Source organism: Bidens hawaiensis, unplaced genomic scaffold (assembly GCF_021521415.1).
Source record: "Bidens hawaiensis isolate Kalapana, Puna unplaced genomic scaffold, B.hawaiensis_p1.1 tig00015393_1, whole genome shotgun sequence".
In the NCBI taxonomy this organism is placed as follows: domain Eukaryota; kingdom Viridiplantae; phylum Streptophyta; class Magnoliopsida; order Asterales; family Asteraceae; genus Bidens; species Bidens hawaiensis.
In genome coordinates this window covers 20,418-38,669 of record NW_027492373.1, presented here as the reverse complement: position 1 = coordinate 38,669, position 18,252 = coordinate 20,418, and the positions used below count along the sequence as shown (strand labels likewise).

General features: G+C 36.3%; 1 protein-coding gene across 1 annotated transcript; it reads right to left on the bottom strand.

Moving 5' to 3' along the window:
* Positions 1 to 14,180: 14,180 nt before the first annotated feature.
* LOC143549060 (putative caffeoyl-CoA O-methyltransferase At4g26220) lies at positions 14,181 to 17,915 on the bottom strand. The gene is made up of 5 exons (XM_077040065.1): positions 17,771 to 17,915; positions 17,617 to 17,696; positions 16,053 to 16,197; positions 15,558 to 15,689; positions 14,181 to 14,488 (listed from the first exon to the last, which is right to left on the bottom strand). Exons 1-5 carry the CDS (start codon positions 17,828 to 17,830, stop codon positions 14,198 to 14,200), a joined length of 708 nt encoding a protein of 235 aa, XP_076896180.1. The 5' UTR covers positions 17,831 to 17,915; the 3' UTR covers positions 14,181 to 14,197.
* Between the last annotated feature and the right edge of the window lie 337 nt (positions 17,916 to 18,252).

The window sequence follows — 18,252 nt, the reverse complement described above, 5'->3', positions numbered from 1 at the left end:
ACCCAATCAACCAATTCAAGTCAACCAAACCCCAATCAACCTCAAGTGACCAAGCTACTCAAGGACAAGTGTGTTACATCAACGGTTCCCAAGTCTAAGCTTAACCCTTTATGAAGACATGCTATGCATAAGACGTTTCTTTTATTTAGTTCTTTTCATTTAAATCTATTGTATTAACTTCATTAAATCTCCAGTTTTATTATGAATGAGAATTATGGTTATTTATAATGGTATTCAATCTCTCATTTATTCATATCTTGTCGACTATTACACTATTTATTGTTATACAATTTATTATCATGATTTAAGTGGTCTATGACTGGTTGTTTACCGGGACTATGTGCATGGCTATGCGCATGGTTATCTAATAGCACCTTATTTGTATAATGAACTACCTATGACCGATTCCTACAAATGTGTTGGAAATTGGGACTATGAACATGTGTTGTACATAGTTATCTAATAGGAGTCACATGTACAAATTTTATTTCTATATTTTAATACATGGCTACCCAAACCCTCCAAACTCACCTCATTCTCACGGTACTCCTTTCTCATCCGATTTTATAACCTTGATTTCGAGCCTCATATGTTATTATATTTCTCTAATCATGTGATTCGTTTGATATGTGAACCTGTCTTTGTGAATACTTATTCGTAAATTTTTCTTGTCATCCAAAGTATTTCTATTTATTAAATTCAAATTTCACTCTACCTAACTATTTAATTTAGTTATTATTACTTTTGACGGTTAACTTAGTAATTTCATTTCATTTTGTAAAATTTTTACTAGCTATTTATGCTAATCAAATTTCACTCATTTATATTTTTTTTATTTATTGCTCTTGCTCAGATAGTTCCATTTAGTTATCGACTTAAAAGTTGTTCATTTACCTTGTTTTTCGAACCCGCACAACGGGACGAACCATGTGCATCATGCGACGATCTAAATAATTATGAGTGCACGCATAATTATCGAAATCCTCGCATGGAACTCATAGTGAATACGGTTGTGTGTCATAACCCAGAACCGAGGGTGATTTTGGGTAACGATACAAATGTCGACATGATAAGGGCATGGTGGATACGCCGCTGGTACATCATATATATAAGTGTCCTTATCATGTCATCCGTTTGTAGCGTTATTTAAGTCACCTGAAAATCTGTTTTTTTTTTCTTCTTTCTTATATAAAAAAAAATCTTGGAAATTAACATTTGTCAATTTTCGGACCCGAAACCCGACTCGTTTGAATTTTATTATTATTATTTATTTATTTGATTTTAGTTATAAGATTGTACAAAATCAACCCTTAGCCACTTTTGATTAACTTTAGTACCCACACCATAGAACAGGGACCAGTTATGCCAACTTACCAACCCTCTTTCTTCTTCCTTGTTACACATCGTCACCCCCCCCCCTCACGATTTTGACCAAGTCAACACACTCTAAATCAGCCGGATAATCAGGGATTTGACGTAATTGATCATTTCATTTCATTCCTTACCAAAATCCGCTCCTACCGACACCCTAATTGTGGTAAACCACAACCAATTGACAGCTAATTCAAAGCTTTAAAGCCCGCGGCTGTATCATCCTCCAAAACACTATAAATACTAGTCCTTATTGCAATTGAATGATCCCACACCATCCTCTTTCCATCACCTTCATAACCCCTCCAACCAATTGAATTATACCCGTCGTTTCCCTGTCTGTTCGTCATCAAACCGCCGGCCAAGTTCAGCTTCTGTTCACCCGCACCTAGTCTTCGTTAGAGGATTTGACTTTGCTACCTCTCGAGTGCGACGCTTATTCTCCTACCAATCTTAAAGTATTTATTCATTTGCTTATTCTCTAAGGTGAGTTTACATATCCCCCTTTTTCATCTTTTAAGTTTTGGGGGTGGCATGTATACCCTATTTAAATTACTCATTTTTACTTACTTATCTATTCATATAACAATTCAATATATGTTTATGTGTGACTATTTCATACTCTATGATAATGCTCTATGTGCTTAATTGTTTATTTTATGTTTGGTGGTTGGTATCTCATCCTCATCTATCCTCATCTAGTATGATCATACACTTACCCGAGTACTTTGATTTCATATCAATAGGAACGGATCCACATCTATTTATTTGTTTGCATTTTCATAAGAATTGTAATACTCATCTTTACATATGAATTGTGGTTTTTATCTCTATATATAACTCAACTAAAACTTATGTATTCTCACCAACATTCGTGTTGACAAACTTTATTTTTTATACATGCTACGTTACACACTTGTACTCTCGCACACTTTAGCATCTCTGAGAACTCTCTCTAGCACAACACTCACACTTAGAAATATTGTAATACTGATCGTAATCTCCACCTTTGTAACCCAATTTTTTGATTAATAAAGAGGTGATAGACAATTGTCATCACCCGGGGTTTTTGTGCCGACGATCCTTTAAATATCAAGGGCTTTTCCTCGTAACAAATCCTTGTGTTTGTGTTTGCAACCGATTCATTACTGTACTTATCAACTTAGCACTAAACCTCTCCAAACGAATTTAGTTACATTATCCTTGTTAGATTTTTGACCAAAACACTATTATTATTAAACTTCAGTTAAGATTCATTATAAACCAAGATGATACTATGGAAGTTTAGCCACTAATAAGCATAATGATAGTTATCAAAGTAGTAGATACAAACATGATCAAACTAAAACAATCTAACCAATTTTGATGACAAATATTTGATGCTAATTACTTCTCCCAAAAGCTTAATCTTCTTAATCTTCAAGTGTTTGATGGATGGGATTAATTCTCTTATTAATGGTGGTGAAAGAGGTGGTTGAAGTGGAGTAAATGGTATATTGAGGTGTCTTAAATGAAGAAGATGAGAATTCAACTTACAGGATGATCTCTTCAAAGCACGGCCGTGTTGAGTTGGGCACGGCCATGTCATCATTTTTGTCCTGCTGCATTGATTACTTAATGTCAGATCGTACAGCTCTGGGGTAACACTGTCGTGTTAAGCAAGGCATGGCCATAATAGTTCAAATTTCACCAGTTTTGCCTTTTTCTCTAGTATTTGAAGGCATGGCCGTGTCTTGGGAAGGCATGGCCGTGTTTTGCTTCAGAATCTTCCATTTTGTCTTTCCTCTTGTTCTTGATAACATGAGGTGTGTCTTGGTTAACATGGTCATGTCTTGATTTCCTGATTTTTGTCTTTACTTTGTATGCTCTAGGCATGGCCATGTCTTGATTCACCATGGGGTGTGTTGAGTCTGTTTTCACTATTTTTCACTATTTTCTTTTGTGTTTCAGCTTGCTTTATTCCTTAGTGCTATATTTATCTATAGATAGAAATTGTAAACATTAGTGGTTATTTATTCTAATATAGTTGCCGAAGTTACGCTTATTTAGAGATATTTTAGTACTGAAAAGATGTATAAATTCTTATACATCAATAATAGCATTAGAGAATGATGTAGACGACATGATTATCAGCTTGGTCGAGTTCCCCTTTAGGGTGTATAATTAAGGATGGTGATTAGGGTTCTTGAGAGGAAACCGATTTTAGGAGAAAGACACATGAATTTCTTATGTGTGTGAGATTAGGTTATGATATTAATTTATTCTCTCTATATATACACCCACGGGGAAACCCTTTATTAGCTAGTAAGGGTAATATGATTCATCAACAATTACCAAGCTAATATATAATATGTTATAGTAATCATTTTGATATATTATAATATAAATGATAACGATGGTCATATTAGTGTGTGTGTATTTATATTCTTGCGTTCTCCCATTTGGCCGAGTAATCATTTATTATAAGTATTAGATAAGTCTGATAAGTAGTTAATACCAATTTTAGCTTTAAACTTAAACTAGAGCAGAGAAACACAGTTATTGGATTGAACATCAGCTCAAGACCCCCATTACATATTGCGGTCCTTATTTATAACCAAAGTAGTTATGATCAAAATTTTCAAGTAAGCCCTTCAGAACGTTTGATTTATATAATAATTTGTCTATATGTCATTATGCAACATATTAAGAAACATACAAAATCAAAACCGGTAAAGAAAAATTAATAGTTAATCTGTCACAGTATGATATGCAGTTGTATATGATCATCAATAAACCTGTCATGAGTATAAGAGCTTTCATAGTACTTATGGGCTATAGAACTTTAGTTATAGGATCCTTAAGCATATCATGATTGTATTCGATACGAAAATTTAGTCTCCTCAATTCTTCATAAGCGAATAATTAATTTCATATCGAAATTTAATGCAACACCTCTCGAATTGTTACTGCTTGAGAAAACATAGTAGCTGACTTATCACAATAAGTCTTCAACATATTATTTATATGGAGTTTAATAAACTTATGAGTCCACTAATAAATATTCAAAAACATTTATTGACAATTGCATTGTGATTAATCAACATATTATATCATTATAACTTAGGTTGTTGTTATCAGTTCATTATGACTCCTCCACATGATAGATTTATCTGCTGACATAAGATTATATTCCAAATTTACATTTTGTTATATTTAAGCATAATAGTGCTTAGAGTAATCAACCGGTTTGAATTCTCACTTCATCTTATAAAATATAGTCGCTCGTTTCCTTTAAAAATATTTTAATACTCTTTTAGATGCTTCACATTAGTCTAGACATATCTAGTATGTTGTAAGTTTGAGTAAAATCTAAATGAGTATAGAGTTGAACCCACATAAGGCTTCTGCTTAATGAAGCATAAGGAAATAATCTCATTGATCCTATTATCCTTTAAAGGAGAACAACATTGATTGTGACATGCGTAAGGACCCATTTAAGGTAAAACTTATAGAACAAAACTAACGTTCCTATGGGTCTATCTCGTAGTGTTATGATATCTATCACGTACGGGATCTCTCTGGGATCTATCATACCAAAGTATGTGTGAACAATGTTTTGACTTATATAACATATACTTGTCAAAATAATGTCATATATTGAAGGACAAACTTGTTTTAATTACTCCCACTCATCTTGGGGTAGGTACATTGATCCTTTTGGCTCTTGATGAAAATAATTGTATTATGATTTTATCACATTATGATGTTTGCATAAAGCCATACATGGATTTTAGTGACTTTCATACTCATGGTCTATTGTAACATCCCGAAAATCCCAAAATAATATTAATTATATTATTTAATAATAGACGGAAAGTTACTCGGGTTATCAGGAAATAAATAAAAGAATAGAGGTTGGTATGGGTCGGGCTAGTGTCGGGTAATGGACGTGGGTTATGGACTTGGATTAATTGAGATGGGTTAAATAAGAATGGGATTTCAGGGATATAAATACCCCCAAAATCCCAAAAATATCTTCATTTACATCTATTTCTTCACACACTCAAAACACACACATTCTAACCGATCAAGATTCGAAGCCGAGACCCGAGATTTTGTTGATAGATCTGAGTTGGTAAGGTAAGAACAAATCCAACAAAGCTAATATTACTGAAAATGGTTAGGATTGGATGGGTTAACCGGACCCGAAACCCAAACTGCCCAAATCGGACCTCTAAAACGTCGATTTTAGGCCGATTTGATGGTTGGGATTTGTAGGCGCCGATCATACGATTCCGTGGGTACCAAAATCGAGTTATTTGGCTAAGAAACGAAGGATTTATGGGCAACAGATCTGCAGCGCGATAACTTCGCCTGCAAGATTAAGTTCGCCTGATGAACTTCGCCTTCAAGCGTAACTTCGCCTTCAAGCGTAACTTCGCCTAAGGATAACTTCGCCTACGGCCAAGTTCGCCTAAGGTTTAACTTCGCCAGAAGCCAAGTTCGCCTAACTGAAGAAAGGAATTACGATTAACGGTGAACGTAACCGTGTTCAGGTGAGTTTCTAGCCCCATTTATGTGTTACGTTTTCGGGGCTGTGTGCATACTCAATATGTTTGTTAATACACTTATCCTAAGAGATAAGTGTATGCCTTATATGGATAATGTGAAATGTATGGATGATTGCTTGATGGTACGTGAACGATCTTCGGATATTGTACGTACTGTCAGGTTGTAACGCTATGTATAAGGTAAGTATGTTAGGTATGTTTATGTGTATGAACATGATGGAGATAATAGAAGAAAGAGATGATAATGTATGGTTGTATGGTAACAAAGAGGGAATCGAACCCTACTAATATTTGGGAACTAGGGAACCGAACCATACCAATATCCGAGAAAGGAGGCATATGCCGTGTATGACATATGTGATAGATACGAATGATTGTCTGACGGTACGTGAATGATCTTCGGATATTGCACGTACTGTCAGGATATAAATAAAGATATTAATATTGCATGTAATGTAAGGATGATGTATGAACACTATGAATGAAAGCTTGTCGGTACGTGAACGATCTTCGGATATTGCACGTATCGTCAAGGGAAGTGATTAGCTCCTTACATGGATATTAAATAATAACGTATAGATAGTGTTCCTTCTATGGAAAGTATGGTGTTCCTTTTATGGAAAGTATGGTGTTCCTTTTATGGAAAGTATAGTGTTCCTTTTATGGAAAGTATAGTGTTCCTTTTATGGAAGGTATAGTGTTCCTTTTATGGAAGGTATAGTGTTCCTTTTATGGAAAGTATAGTGTTCCTTTTATGGAAGGTATAGTGTTCCTTTTATGGAAAGTATAGTGTTCCTTCTATGGAAAGTATACAGAGTGTTCTTCCTATGGAAATTATATATAGTATGGAAATGGTAAAGGTTCTTTTAATAGATATTACGTGATGATCTTCCCATGGATATTTATACGAGGTTAAGATAGTAATATGTGTCTTCGGATACGGGAAGAAATATATGGGAATAAATTGTATGTATGGTAGCAAGTATGTAGGTAGAACAGAAGGGCAACTAGTGAAGTATGGATATGTATCTACAGATATGTATGTATGTGTATGTATTGTATGGCGTTCGATTAACTAGAACTCACTCAGCGTAGCTGACTTTTAGTATGCACGCAGGTGAGCTGATAGTAGAGTTAGCATGAGGATGACACACGGCATGGATTGAACGGCTGGCATCTGAAGAAAGAAGTAAAGATGTTTTAAATATAAAGTTTTGTGTTATGGTATCAAAGAAAAGATTTAATGTTTTGTAACAAATGATTGATGTTTTATATTCCGCGAAAAGTTTTAATAAACTCTGATTTGAATGACTGTGTTTATGAGTAAATCCGACGCTAAAGTAGGGCTACCGGGTTCGGGGCCTTACAAGTTGGTATCAGAGCATAAGTTCGAGAGATTTAAGCATCCTGCATGCTTAGACTCGAACAGAGAATGGGTTTTAAGTAAGAAAGGAAAGAAGATGCCAGTTCAAGAATGCCATGTGTCGCTCAAGCAAGATCAGTAAAGATAAAGTGCATGATTAAATGATATATGTTAATGAGAAAGGAAAGATATGTGAACGTCAGGGATAGGAGTAATTGATTGTTTGATGTGACTAACTGCTTAAATAGAACCAGCACAAATAGACTCATAAAGGGAAGCGAATAGGACACGGAAAGCAACGTGATCAGCTAGTCACAGCTGGCCACTGTTATTACCTGTTAGCCTTGCTATCCTTGTACTAAATAGTTCCTTGAGTGATGATGTTTGTGTTGTCCCTTTAAGAATACTGATGGCTGGAGCTGGAGAAGTTGTGGGAACTGGGGGTCGCACTGGACGTCGTGGCAGGCCTCGTCTTGTCCGGCAACCCTCGGTAGAAGAAGCTTCCCACACCGAAGATGAAGGAAGCGCCGCTAGAGGAGACCAGAACAACAACGAAGAAGTTCAACTAAGCCCTGCAGTTCAAGCAGCCATTGTTCAAGCTGTAGTTGCTGCTGTGAAGAACCTGAATCCCGAAGGATCTGCCGGAAGCCGTGAGCAAACTGCTGAAGGGGCGGGTGGTGATGGTAGAAAGGATGGGGAAGGTGAAAGAGAGGCCTCGAGTGGGGATAAGTCTGTGAAAGATGATGATAGGAAGAGGGGCCGAGGCGGTTGCAACTATAAGTCCTTCAAAGGTTGTGACCCGCCTAAGTTGACTGGTTTAGGAGATGCAATCGCTACTCTTCAGTGGATAACCGCCATGGATAAGGTTATCCGCATTAGCGAGTGCCGTCCTGACCAAGCTGTCGGTTATGCCACTCAATCTTTTGAAGATGAGGCTATGTATTGGTGGGAGAGTGTGGAGCAGAGGAAGACCCGTGAAGAGATCAAGGAGATGAGTTGGAATGACCTAAAGGACATGGTGATGAAGAGGTTTTGCGCTGATACAGAAGTTGAAAGAGTGGAGATGAAGTTTCTGAATTTGAAAGCGGGAGAGATGACACAACGGGAGTATACTACTGAATTCAACCGCATGTCTAGGTTGGTACCTGACATGGTGAACACCGAAGCTAAAAGGATCAAGTGTTACGTAAGGGGACTTCCACGGAATGTTCGCACTTTGGTTAAGTCTAGTAAGCCAGCAACATTTGACTCGGCCGTGGAATTGGCCGAGATGATTTATGAGGACCTTGCCCACTGTGAAGGGGAGAAGATGGAATCGAAGAAAAAGAACCCAACCCCAGAACCAGGGGAAGCCAATGAGGTGGATCCACGCAAAAGAAGGCAAGGCAAGAGGGGTTCACTGCTTGTGAAAGATGTGGGAAGAGACACCCCGGAGAGTGCAGAAAGGGATTAGGTGTTTGCTACAGGTGTGGAAGAGCAGGACATTCCTCTTGGGAATGTAATGATTACCATAGGTGTCACAAATGTGGAGGACGTGGGCACCTGGCAAGGGATTGCAAGAGGCCAAAGGGAGGGCATGAAGGAGAGAAGAGTGCTTGAGGTTTAACAGATTCCTCCGTATGCTTAGAGAAGCCATTCAAGAAGGCTAGATGCTAGCCATAAGTATTAAATCTATGTGTAACTTATTGATGACTCGATGCGTGTTGTTTTATGTTGAAATTTAGACTGGTGTTTATTAATTATGGTACGAATTGTCTGAATGCATGTTAGTCATGATAAATTGACGTGTTGTGATAGAGTGTCGTCTTAGGCTTTAGCACTAATATGATATAAGACAAAGCCTCTTAAAGATCGAAACGAGACTTGGTACAGTGAGGGCCTCATGGACAAGCCACCTTAAATAGCTATTACACATCACCACCATTCGATGACTGCAAAGTCGGAAGTAAGAGGGGTAACTCAGAAAACGAAGGCGATTCAATAAAGCGTGTAAATATAAGAAGTTTTCCTTTTATAGGGAATAAGTTAGGTTTCGGGGACGAAACCTCTTTAAGGAGGGAAGACTTGTAACATCCCGAAAATCCCAAAATAATATTAATTATATTATTTAATAATAGACGGAAAGTTACTCGGGTTATCAGGAAATAAATAAAAGAATAGAGGTTGGTATGGGTCGGGCTAGTGTCGGGTAATGGACGTGGGTTATGGACTTGGATTAATTGAGATGGGTTAAATAAGAATGGGATTTCAGGGATATAAATACCCCCAAAATCCCAAAAATATCTTCATTTACATCTATTTCTTCACACACTCAAAACACACACATTCTAACCGATCAAGATTCGAAGCCGAGACCCGAGATTTTGTTGATAGATCTGAGTTGGTAAGGTAAGAACAAATCCAACAAAGCTAATATTACTGAAAATGGTTAGGATTGGATGGGTTAACCGGACCCAAAACCCAAACTGCCCAAATCGGACCTCTAAAACGTCGATTTTAGGCCGATTTGATGGTTAGGATTTGTAGGCGCCGATCATACGATTCCGTGGGTACCAAAATCGAGTTATTTGGCTAAGAAACGAAGGATTTATGGGCAGACAGATCTGCAGCGCGATAACTTTGCCTGCAAGATTAAGTTCGCCTGATGAACTTCGCCTTCAAGCGTAACTTCGCCTTCAAGCGTAACTTCGCCTAAGGATAACTTCGCCTACGGCCAAGTTCGCCTAAGGTTTAACTTCGCCTGAAGCCAAGTTCGCCTAAGGTTTAACTTCGCCTGAAGCCAAGTTCGCCTAAGGTTTAACTTCGCCTGAAGCCAAGTTCGCCCGAGGTTTAACTTCGCCTAAAGTGAAGTTCGTTTAGAAAATAAATTAAAAACCTAATGGAAAATGTGTTAAGACAGTTATTGGAAATAAAATTTTCCAAGCTGACCTGGCAGCTCGACCCCAGCCAGGGGCTCTGCCCCTTGGACCCTGCTAGGGGCTGCCGCCCCTAGACCCCGCTGCCAGGGGCGCTGCCCCCGGACCCCCGTTCGTTGTGGGTCATATAAAGATAGAAATACATTATGAGAAGTGATAGTTAATTGATACGTATACTTGTTATACAGTCAGCCGTGCACAACTGAAGAAAGGAATTACGATTAACGGTGAACGTAACCGTGTTCAGGTGAGTTTCTAGCCCCATTTATGTGTTACGTTTTCGGGGCTGTGTGCATACTCAATATGTTTGTTAATACACTTATCCTAAGAGATAAGTGTATGCCTTATATGGATAATGTGAAATGTATGGATGATTGCTTGATGGTACGTGAACGATCTTCGGATATTGCACGTACTGTCAGGTTGTAACGCTATGTATAAGGTAAGTATGTTAGGTATGTTTATGTGTATGAACATGATGGAGATAATAGAAGAAAGAGATGATAATGTATGGTTGTATGGTAACAAAGAGGGAATCGAACCCTACTAATATTTGGGAACTAGGGAACCGAACCATACCAATATCCGAGAAAGGAGGCATATGCCGTGTATGACATATGTGATAGATACGAATGATTGTCTGACGGTACGTGAATGATCTTCGGATATTGCACGTACTGTCAGGATATAAATAAAGATATTAATATTGCATGTAATGTAAGGATGATGTATGAACACTATGAATGAAAGCTTGTCGGTACGTGAACGATCTTCGGATATTGCACGTATCGTCAAGGGAAGTGATTAGCTCCTTACATGGATATTAAATAATAACGTATAGATAGTGTTCCTTCTATGGAAAGTATGGTGTTCCTTTTATGGAAAGTATGGTGTTCCTTTTATGGAAAGTATAGTGTTCCTTTTATGGAAGGTATAGTGTTCCTTTTATGGAAGGTATAGTGTTCCTTTTATGGAAAGTATAGTGTTTCTTTTATGGAAGGTATAGTGTTCCTTTTATGGAAAGTATAGTGTTCCTTCTATGGAAAGTATACAGAGTGTTCTTCCTATGGAAATTATATATAGTATGGAAATGGTAAAGGTTCTTTTAATAGATATTACGTGATGATCTTCCCATGGATATTTATACGAGGTTAAGATAGTAATATGTGTCTTCGGATACGGGAAGAAATATATGGGAATAAATTGTATGTATGGTAGCAAGTATGTAGGTAGAACAGAAGGGCAACTAGTGAAGTATGGATATGTATCTACAGATATGTATGTATGTGTATGTATTGTATGGCGTTCGATTAACTAGAACTCACTCAGCGTAGCTGACTTTTAGTATGCACGCAGGTGAGCTGATTGTAGAGTTAGCATGAGGATGACACACGGCATGGATTGAACGGCTGGCATCTGAAGAAAGAAGTAAAGATGTTTTAAATATAAAGTTTTGTGTTATGGTATCAAAGAAAAGATTTAATGTTTTGTAACAAATGATTGATGTTTTATATTCCGCGAAAAGTTTTAATAAACTCTGATTTGAAGGACTGTGTTTATGAGTAAATCCGACGCTAAAGTAGGGCTACCGGGTTCGGGGCCTTTCATCTATGTTGCACGGGAACTGGTACGGGAATGGGAAACGGGCACAGGTACGGGAACGGGAAACGGCAAAACTCAAAAAATCAAGAAACGGGTACGACAATAAATACATATAAAAAATAAATATATATATATACATAGGTAATTAATTACTAGTAACAAATAAATATATATATAATTTTTATTTATCTATAATGTCATTTAAACATTTTATGTATAAATTTATAAATTAAGGACCAAATGTAAGCTAGTCTAGATAGTGAGGGTTAAATGTTAAAATACATAACCTAAGTTAATACTATTTATGCAAAAATAAACAAAGTTTAATGACTAAATGTAAACAACTGAAAGATCAAGGGGGTTTATTGTTTAAACCTAACCCTACTTTAATAAGCAGTTGCCGCCTTCTTCTTCCTCCATCTTCTTCTTCTTCCTTCATCCTCTTCATCCATTTTCCGGCGTCGGAATACTGTATGTGGCGCCGGAATTCATCGGATACGGTCTGGAAACACCCTTTTACTTCCGGAAGCGTTTAATAATGGTCCTTTACTTCCAGAAATGTTTCGAAGTATGATTTGAATTTTGGAAACGGTCAACGACCGTCCCCCATATCCCGGAATCGGTCAAGATACGTTTCCAGCCGTCCCCGGTCGCGTTCCCGTCCCTGACGAGTTTCCGGGACGTGGTACGGCACTCCGGCGGCGTTTCCGTGCAACAAAGCTCATGGTTCTTTTACCTTTAGTTTAAAACTTTCAGATTGTTTGATGAACATGTAAATATGTAAGTTAGTTGTTAGGGAAAATTGTTTTAATGTTCATTTAATGTAGCTCCAAACTATTTTAAGCTACTTGAACAATTATGATTCTCAAAGAAATCTTTGGTAATATAAGTTAGAAGATTCTTTAATAATTTTTTTCCTCTTGAATATAACCTTTAACAATTAATCGTGCTCCTTAGTATCTTAATGTTTTTGTTAGAATTTAGTTTCGTTATGACTTATGAAATCAATTATGATTGATGCTAATGGTTTAATTATAAGGGGTAGGATCAGTAAACTTTTCAACATCCATTTCAACTTTAGTTTTGGATGTTACATAATCATCAATGTTAGTATGTTTAAATCTAGATGACCTCCTGAGTTGATTATTGGGTAATTTTAGAAGTCTTGGTATATATGTTACTCAATTGCTAGTATTCAATTGCTTGAGCCTTGAAAAAAACATGTATAGGAAAGCTCGAGTCACCGAATAAAAAGATAATCATGTATGTGGAAAATCAGAAGACCTCGCTTAGTTTAAACCGAAAATTAGGTTTTTCGGGTTAACTCGAATCTCCCTAATCTCTATCTAAAACCCAATAATTTTTTTTTTTTGATCTTGTAATTATTTTTTTTTATAGAAACATCCAAACGATTTACAATGAAGTGGCAGGTAAGCTGACAACAAGCTGCGCCGCAACCCCCTTTTGGATAGCAAACCCAATCCGACTAAAAACAAAGTTTCGATTCTTATGGGCTGATACGTTACTATACACAACTTTCTGAACCCTATTCAAAAGGTCCACGGCATCCGGAGCTAAGAAACCAAAAGTGTCAAAGGCGAAGGGGATAAACACGTGTTGATTCTCCAAACAAGCTCTCTCGTGTTTAGCAACCTTGCCCGATGCAAATTACCTAGGTGTTTTAAACCCAAATAATTTAAATCTGATTGTGTTCGGGTTATTCCTTATTCGGGTCTAGGTTAATCGGGTTTGGGTGTGGTTGGGGTCGGGTTTCGGGCTATGGTTAAAAAACCCACTCGGGTGTTAAATCGTGCTCATACATGAGTATGCAAGTTAAATCCATCAAAACTTGAAATATGAGTCCAACAAGAAAATCTAATCGGTCATGGTAGCACAATCAAAACTCAGATATTTGCAAGTTGATAGGACCAAGACCGTTTAACTAGATAATTTATTTGTTTAGTTTTGCATATTAATACTCTAAAATTTTAGCTAAAAAAATTATATGAATAATCGCCATTAAATTGTAAAATTTATGTTAACTTCTCTAATTTTTTAAGTTTTGTAAGCATTAATACCCAAAATGATAAAAAAAAATTAACTCTTAGTTTGTTTTTTTTATTGAAATAAATGGTCAACTCGCAAACCCTCTAGGTCAAAATTAACTTGACCCCGCTTAGGTAAACAGCTTTGCGGGTTCGACTTAAAAGTAAACTAGATTAAATTAGACTAAAGTTCCCGTAATTTCGTGTTCGGTTCACATTACATGTCACATTAACTTTACAACCTAACTTTAATACACCAACGGTCCAATATAATCAATTTAGAAAAAAATACTACATAAATCACCATTAAAATTATTTAAAAAAACATTGAAATGACACTAAGAAATTCTAGCAGATACGCCTACAAATGGTTATACCATCACCCAACGGAACCAAAGAGATATCCACACGAGGATCTAGAGCAAGTGATCTGTTAAACTTTATGGTGTTCATTCTTCCTTCTTTATATATATCATCTGTTGATGACTCGGGTTGTGCTACCGACCCAAACCAAAGTGTGTTGTCGTACACCACGATCCCATTCACCTTCAACAATCTCATTAGTCGTTCGTGGTAGTTGATATAATTTATCTTATCCGCATCAACAAAAGCAAAGTCGAAGCTTCCTTCACTATCATTCTAAAAAAAGAACAATAGGCAATAGTATGTATATTTTAATACAACTTAAAATGAAACCAATCCAACGCATATCTTTATTCGTGTATAAAACACCAAACCTAAGTTGAACACGACCAGTTTAACTCATTTATATAAACGTGTCAAACGTGTTGACGGCTAATATAATCGAGCTGTAAGCTCATTAATTTAGTTGATGGATTAAAAAATGGGTTAATCTCGTCATAAACGGGTTAGCGGGTCGAGCTATTTAACTAAACAGGTTAACGGATCAACCAGTTTACTAAATAGATTCAACATGTCGACAAAAACACGACCCGCTTTTTAAATGCGCTAGATGTGCGTCCAAAAACCTAATAACTAGCTTTCAACACAAGAGTTAGTATGTATTGAAGAGAAAATAAGGCTTGTATATTAGGCCCACAATTTTAAAGGGACACGGGCGACAATTGTTGGCACGATCCAAACCCGACACAAAAAAACAGGTTTTGGGTCGACTAACACGACCTGTTTAAAAACAGGTCGATTAGGGTCGACTAACACAACCTTTTTAAAAAATAGATCGGGTTCGCCTTGACCCATATAAAAACAAACTGACCCGTTTACCCGTTTAACAATTTAAAGAAACTTTTATAGTTATATTTTATTTGTGTTTTTTTCGTTTTTCCATTTTTCTTAAGATTAACTTGTAATTTCCAATTCATTTTCAAGATATTTAATAACTTTCAAAAAATAATATTAATACTTATTTACTTTATTGACTCTAATTTATATCAATTATGTTTTTTTATTTTTTTTAAATGAGTTAAGCATCTCGTGTTCGGGTCAACCAGTATTTATGTGTGTGTGGGTTAGGGATGAAGGTTTTTATATGAATAATAATACGGGCTGGGTTCATGTTTCACATTTTAGCCTGTCAACCCGCTAACTAGAGACGGTTGACACCAATATATTATTTATTATATATTATCAATTATGTAAATGTAAGTACAAATATATAAACTAAAACATAAATTTAACCTATCATTTTCGGTCCCCATTAGGAATATAGACGAAAAATCAAAAAACTTACATTTTCTAGTATTTTATCAAGAGCCGGTAGAGCCTCCGATTCGATAAAATCAATCTTGTGTTCCACTTTAGCCTTTTCTATAACCGGACGACCAATCTCATACGATTCCCGATTCATGTCAATCGCTACAATCTATATCAAACGTTAAAATCAAAGTCATCCGGAAGATACATAGCTTGGCTGTCGTCTAGGACCCGTTTTCGGCTCGGGCCTGTAATTTTAATTGTGTATGTGTGTCTATATAATATATATATTAATAAAACATTAAGAGATTAGACCCTTTTTTAAACGATAGGCAACTTAATTAAGCCATTTTTCATAACTATAAGTTCAGTTAAGAATATACTTTATTTTAAACAAAATCTATATAAATGAGTTATTATTATTTTTTCTTTACTCATATTGGGCATCCGAAATCTCAAAAAACGACTATAGTTGATATATTCTTATAATAAACTACTGAATAAAAGTACCATGATTATCAAATTTACAAACCTTGCCATCATCAGGAATCGTTAACGCGGTTAAAAGCAACGAGTAACCCGTAAAAACCCCAATCTCTATTGTTTTCTTCGCACCAATGAGCTTCAACAAGATCTGAATCATCTGACCTGCATCGGGTGCAGTACCCATGCCAGACCTGAAAATCAAGGAATATTTTAAGTGTCTATATCCGCAAAACAAGCAGCCCTACTCTTTTGGTATGGGAAACGACAGTCCCGCCGAAAAAAAAATTAGTACTATTATCGTGTAAGGATTTTGACCGACCATTTAAGTATATACAGGTCCGGCCAAAAGGGGACAGGGCGGTCGACCGCCTTCGGGCCGAAACCAAACTAGGCCCAATTGTTTTTTAAATTTATATATATTTTTATGTAAACAAATATGCAGTTTCAAACTTTGAACCAAGGTTGCAAAAGTCTCTAGGCAGACCCTAGGCGGCCGACTGGGAAGTTGGGAGTACTCGGATATGGTAAACATAAAGAAAATTAATTTTTGGATATTATATATTTGTCAAAATAAGCATAATTCACGTCAAATGTGTACGCTAACTGACTCGACAACTTTTGAATAACTTTTAACTGAATTTAGAGAACCCTAGCCCACCTAGCTCGACTTTTGACCGCCTAGCCCAACTTTTTACCAACTTTTAGAAATTCCTAGCCCGACTTTTGACCGCCTAGCCCACCTCACCCGAATTTTGACTGACTTTGATCGCCTCCGACTAATCCAGGCTGACTTGTAAAAAGTCTCTAAGGTAGGGGTCCAATAACCAACTAGTCGGCCTTGGAATCCGACTTTTACAACACTGCTTTGAACTAAGTTACACAACCAGTAGCTTGATTTAGTCACAAATCTGTATCACTCCCAACCAAAAAGTTGTGAGCTATAATCTCACTTGACATAATTTTTTTATGAACAATCCAAATCATAACCAGATAAGCTCAGTTAAAAATTTAAATGTTTAAACGAAAAAAAACCTCTTAAGACCCAAAATTTAATTTCTTCCTTAGCCTAAAAAATTTTAACACATCTCAGAGACGGCCCTAAGTATATTACGATCGCTAACCGAGAAAAAAAAGAGTTGAGTTTGTTACCGCACAAAACCACATTCATACAAGCAGGGTCGGCCCATAGGGGTGGCGGGGTGGTCGACGGTCACAGGCCCAACACCCTGTTAGGCCCGAATTTTTTTTTTTATAAAAGAAATTATATTTATTTTTTAAAAAATAAATATGTATATTTAATGTTTAAACCTAATTACATAATTATTAGCTTGGTCTAGTGGCAAATAGGTATTACTCCCAACCAAAATGTTATGGGTTCTAGTATCATTTGAGACATGTTTAATCTTATTTTTATACAAAAGTTTTTTATACAACCCAAATTATAACAAAGTAAACCCATATAAAAATTGAATTGTTTAAGCCAACAAAATACTCCATTTAATTAAGGTCCAAAACAAATTTCGTTTTCGGCCCAAAACATTTTTTTTCTTACTCGGAGCCGGCCCTGCATACAAGTTCCTTTTTATTTTAAGAAAAAACATGATGGTTACCTTGGATGTGAAGCGGTGAGAGCTCGAAGCTCCTTCAACGGTTCAGGTTCACGAGGATAGACGTTAGTCTCTAAGATGTACTGCATAATATATATTTCAACAAAGGTGAAGATTTGAAGCAAAATATAGGAATTATGATTTATGAATATTATACCTTGTATAATTCATGAGTTTGCAATAAGCCGTTGTGTTTAGCTGGCTTATCTGCTGCCATTAATAGCTGTGTGTTTGTTACACTTGTGATGAAGAAGTTGATACTAAACTATGGCATCAAGTATCCAAATTTGATGAGAATTTCAAGAAGTTCTAGTTTATTATTTTAATACGAAAATATCACAATAATGCTTATCTAATTATATTAGGCCGGCCACCTATTTATGAAATTGTTTTGCTAGTAAATAATAAATAAAAAGAAAGGATACATATCACTTACGATAATACACGGTAGTTGTCCCTCTCGTTTTAAAACATAGATTAAAAGTTAAGTGACCTAATTGAGACAAACTAATCGTTAAGTGACCTAATTGAGACAAAACAAAATATGAGTGACTTAATTATAACAAACTTGAAACTTGGTTACTATTATATAGTGTTTTCCCTAAACTATAAAAGAAGACCTATTTATGAAAACAATTA

Coding starts and splice junctions, on each gene's coding strand:
- LOC143549060 (XM_077040065.1), bottom strand. CDS start 17,830: ATGGCAGCAGATAAGCCAGCTAAACACAACGGCTTATTGCAAACTCAT. Junction 16,198..17,616: donor CTCACCGCTTCACATCCAAG/GTAACCATCATG, acceptor CTTGATTTTCAG/GTCTGGCATGGGTACTGCAC. Junction 15,690..16,052: donor CGATTCCTGATGATGGCAAG/GTTTGTAAATTT, acceptor CGTTTGATATAG/ATTGTAGCGATTGACATGAA.